The sequence below is a fragment of the Cryptomeria japonica genome, chromosome 2 (assembly GCF_030272615.1).
Source record: "Cryptomeria japonica chromosome 2, Sugi_1.0, whole genome shotgun sequence".
NCBI classification, from domain to species: Eukaryota; Viridiplantae; Streptophyta; class Pinopsida; order Cupressales; family Cupressaceae; genus Cryptomeria; species Cryptomeria japonica.
In genome coordinates this window covers 244,764,746-244,769,865 of record NC_081406.1, presented here as the reverse complement: position 1 = coordinate 244,769,865, position 5,120 = coordinate 244,764,746, and the positions used below count along the sequence as shown (strand labels likewise).

At 39.1% G+C, this 5,120-nt stretch overlaps 1 protein-coding gene across 1 annotated transcript; it reads right to left on the bottom strand.

Annotated features, from left to right (window-relative positions):
* Nucleotides 1-450: 450 nt before the first annotated feature.
* Nucleotides 451-4,903, bottom strand: LOC131063284 (UDP-glucuronic acid decarboxylase 2). The gene is made up of 9 exons (XM_059216548.1): nt 4,619-4,903; nt 4,299-4,454; nt 3,482-4,136; nt 3,232-3,374; nt 3,030-3,109; nt 2,836-2,919; nt 1,767-1,841; nt 1,550-1,642; nt 451-1,214 (listed from the first exon to the last, which is right to left on the bottom strand). Exons 3-9 carry the CDS (start codon nt 4,096-4,098, stop codon nt 966-968), a joined length of 1,341 nt encoding a protein of 446 aa, XP_059072531.1. The 5' UTR covers nt 4,099-4,136; nt 4,299-4,454; nt 4,619-4,903; the 3' UTR covers nt 451-965.
* Between the last annotated feature and the right edge of the window lie 217 nt (nt 4,904-5,120).

The window sequence follows — 5,120 nt, the reverse complement described above, 5'->3', positions numbered from 1 at the left end:
AAATAACTCAGGACATGTTAGCACACCACGTTCACATCACAATTTTATCTTCCCGTCTGTTCTCACAATCTCCAGAGTTTCTATATTTTCACCCTTCAGGATAAGGCACTTGGACAACAATTGTAATGGCTGAAAATAACTGATATAAACCAGGTTTCAAATACAACTCTATCATGTCCCAATATTTTCCAAAATTAAATAACTCGGGACAATTTAAAAACCATGTTCATCTCACAATTTTATCTTCTTTAACACCCTTCAACAGAAGGCACTTGACAACAATTTGCTATGGTTGAAAACAACAACTGATATAAACCAAGTTTGAAATACAACTTTATCATTTCCCAATATTTTCCAAAATTAAATAACTAAGGACATTTGAGCACACCATGTTCATCTCACAATTTTATCTTCTTTAACATCCTTCAACAGAAGGCACTTGGACTACAATTTGCTATGGTTGAAAATAACAACTGATATAAACCAGGTTTCAAATACAACTTTATCATTTCCCAATATTTTCCAAAATTAAATAACTCGGGACATTTGAGCACACCATGTTCATGTCACAATTTTATCTTCCCATGTGTGCTCACAATCTCCAGAGTTTCTATATTTTCACCATAAACATGCAAATTGTCTTCTTTAACACCCTTCAGCAGAAGGCACTTGGACAACAATTTGTCATGGTTAAAAATAACAACAGATAAACCCTGAGGGCTAGATGCTATTACATAAATTGAAAGGCAGATCAATAGATAAATTGAAAGGCAGATCAATAGATAATTGCAAGAAAAAGAAAAAAATTCTCTACGCCTCGGAGAGCCAGAAAATTCCATAAATGAATAAAATGACCCAAACCTACAGATAAAATTCTAACCAGGCCCTCTTGGTAAAGCTTGAAGATTTACCCTGCTGGACCTGCCATGCAAACAGAGATTCATTTCGAAGCATTCAGGTATCATTCACGATGACTGTCCATTTGATGACATGTGTTTATTTGCCGTCTTTATACTCTCATCCTTCTGGTCTCCAAAGATGCGACGACGGAAATCCTCTACCATCAGGGGAAGGCCCTTTCTTAGTGACACCTTAGGTTCCCAGCCGAGGAGATCTTTAGCTTTAGTGATGTCAGGTTTCCTCTTATGTGGGTCATCTTGTGTGTTTTCTCTGAACTCAATCCTTGCATTGGGATCTATCGTGTCCTTGACAACCTGCAGTACATGATTAATGTGAAAGTTAAAATTCACAAGAATCGTTTGTTTTTTACTGATCATAACGTGTTTTAGTGTGCCCTCTAACTAGTCTTCAGGATATAAAAACCCTTTAACACACACGATCTTCCAGAACCACATACTTCAGAAAGTTACGCAAATTTGTAGGAAATATTTTCCCATAGTTGTAAAACTTGGAATGCCATGGAGCATAGCTTGTATGCAATTTCAAGCCTAAGCCATACAACCAACTCTATATGGTATAGAAACCATGTACACTTAAGCTTGCAACACATTCAATTCAATGGCATAAAGCTATAAGGTTCAACACTGACCTGTGCAAGTTCCAACATCGTAAATTCCCCAGGGTTCCCAAGATTGAATGGACCAACATGCTCACCCTCCATTAGTCTCATAAGACCTTCAACCTTCAGGATTGCCAATACATAGTTTAATATGTGACATGAAATAACAAAATAGAACTACCCACAACCTATTAAATAAAATACTTTACTTTTTTACTTTATTTTTTTGTTGCTGTGTTCAGCTTACCAGATCAGAGACATATTGGAAACTCCTGGTCTGTTTCCCATCACCATAAACAGTCAAAGGTTCCCTGCGCAAAGCCTGCATGGCATTGTAAAATGATTAAATGACAAATCCAAAAAATAGCGAGGAAAACCTATATCATATTTGCAATTTACAATTCTGGTGACATTTTAAATTGAAGAGAACACAGATTGTCCATTGTATGAAATTATGAATCACTCAGTTTGTTGATTGATCCAATGCCCAATCATGAGCACAAACATTCTTGCCATGTATGCAGGGGTGACAGTCAACAGTATTATGCTTTTATCATTCATATTGCTTAAGCTGTTCCTCCAATGAATGAGGTATAAGTCCCCTGTCACCAGGGATTGATTACCTCTGGCAGCTGGTGCATATCCCCTGTTGGATAACTTTACAGTCTAGTTCAAACTTTTCAGGAATCTAGTGTGCCTTAGCATTTTAACCCATATGCTTCAACAGTCAAAAAAAAAGATACAAATGGATCTGATCTCCGCAAGGTAAAAGCCAAGGGAAAGCCAAAATATCCTTAATTATCACCTAAGTTTCACCCTGCCCATCATGGTTCTACTCTAAAACTCTGCTATGATCGACACTCTAAAGATGGGAAAAGGCCAGATGCAACTCCTGGTTAAGTGACTACAGGCCCTTTAAAGCGAAGAGTTGGAATTGAGTATTTTTAGCCTAATGAATTCAAATATAGAACACAACACACATCAGATACCGCTTACATCAGAAGAAACTAAAAGACACCGTCCACTGAGACAAAGAAAACAAAAGAGAGGAAAAATACAAACATCCGAAACCATAAAAAAAAATTTTAAAGATGCAATCTCAATAACTTACTAAACGATTTAGCATGTTGTCTAAAAAATTCGTTTAAATTAATGTAGAGTCAATGCTTCAACATAGTGCCCAGATAATAATCAGAAATGGATACCATATAGATGAGCGATTACCTGTGATATAACCCATAGCGGACATGATCTAAATATTAACAACTGATGAACAAGAATGACCTCTATACCTTAAAAAGAAAGAGAGCACTGACCTGTGCAACAAAATTGCTTACAACCCTGCCATCATCAATACACATCCGTGGACCATATGTATTGAAGATTCGAGCAATCCGAACCTAAAATAAAAATACCAATGAATCTTATTAAGAGCGTACGACAAAGATGGCGAAATGCAAAGACTATTTTTAAATCAAAACAGAGTCAAAACTCAGATTTGCAACCAGACCTCAACATTCGCTCCCCTGTGGTAATCCATTGCCAAGGTTTCTGCTGTACGCTTGCCCTCATCATAGCAACTTCGAACTCCTGAATGTCACAGAATACCATAGAGAATCCTGTTAATGGGTATTTCACACGGCAGAATCCCCAAAACCAAAACTAAAATCTAATTTAATTTTCAACAATATTTAATGTAAAAATAAGCTTACCAATAGGATTGACATTGCCCCAATATGTTTCAACTTGAGGATGTTGAAGAGGATCTCCATAAACTTCACTGGTACTAGTGAGCAAAAACCTTGCCCCAACTCGCTTTGCCAATCCCAGCATGTTCAAGGTTCCCACCACATTGGTCTTGTATAGCTTGAATTAAAGATTATAACAGGAAAAAAAAAAAACATAAACAACAATCTATTAACCGAATGGAAAAGGGACGTATTTTTATTCAGGCTTGTTAAGGATATGATAGTCTTGACTGGATTAAACTTGTAATGAACAGGTGAAGCAGGGCAAGCCAAATGGTAGATCTGATCGACCTCCAACAAGAGCGGTTCCACAACATCATGTCTTATCATCTCAAATCTCGGATTGCCAAAATGATGCATCACATTTTCCTTCCTTCCAGTAAAGAAATTGTCAACAACAATAACACTGTCGCCTCTCTGCATAAGCCTGTCTACCAGGTGACTGCCTACAAATCCGGCGCCGCCAGTGACAACAACGCGCAGAGTCTTCCTCTTCAATCCGAGGGGCACTTTTGCCCCTGAATTCACCATCGAAAATCGACTACGATCATAGTGAGAAATCCCGGTTACAGGATTTTCATACACGATACGGTGGCCCGGCTCCTTAGCCACAAATTTGGTCTCCTCGGCAACATTTGATGCAAAAAATCCAGGCTGAAGAATGAAAAACGCAGATGCTAAGGCAATTCCAATGAAAATAAACACAAGCCGCTGCTCTTTAAGCAAATAATCCACTGGCCTAGTAATAGTCCAACTCTTCGGTGGCTTCGGCGAGTACTCATCGCTGCTAGTCTGCGCTTCATGGCCTCGGTACACCAATCCAAAAGCCATCTCGCCTGTCAAAATTTTCACTATTTCAATCCGTTCGCCTGAATTCACAAAACATCCATCTACAACTTAAATAGCCAGATCCACCTACCAAAACAACTCACAGGAATCGTAGTAAAGCAGCGAAATTTTCAATGAATAAGATCTGATGAATACAACACTGAAAATATATACTAAAGTCCTGATTCAACCAAATCACCTACCGAGTCGGTTCGTCGACGTCTTTGGCCGCCAGAGAGCTAAGATACGCCTCCCCGTGATCTTTCCGGGCCAGAAAACTCCCCCAAAAGTTCTCCGGGCCCCACAAAAAAGAGAATCAAATTTAGGAAAAACCCCGTCAAAAAATCAGAGACTTTACCCTGCACAAAAAAATTTACAATCAATACCAACCCTCGAAAACTCCCTTTCCTCGCAATTTCACAGAAACGACACCAAATCATCAAAATTTAATCCAGAAAACAGCTAGTCATTTCAGCCGAATAATTCCAAGCAGAAAAAGGCGGTCAAAACAACAAAATTTAACCTTCCGTGCAATTTCAACCGCGAAACTTTAACCCCGACAAATCAAAATCTCCCCCAATTATCAGCCAATTCAACTCAAATAGCTCAATCCATCACGAACTGCACAACACAAAATAACTAATCTCGCTCTCTAATGGCCGATTAGAATCGGCTCCCCTCGCTATTTAAAAGCATCTCAGCCAAATGTCGCCAGTAACTCACGCTAAAATCCCTTCAACACGAAACAATTTTTCACACTTAACCGCCGCGGACTTGGAGTGCACAATAAATTACTTTTAACCCGCCTCGTGAAATCCGTATCATTTTACTTTGGTAACGTTCCGTTATTGGCTTGCCTAAATCGATGCACGTGACTTTCCCTGACCGGAGATAGCGGAGCTCCGCTAAACAGTCCACGCGGCATCAGTAACCGCCACGTGGCAATTCCTCGCAGGTTATTTGTCATTCATAATAGGGTTGCACGCAGAGTTTGTGTTCGTTATTTGCCAGTTGTCAGTTTCACC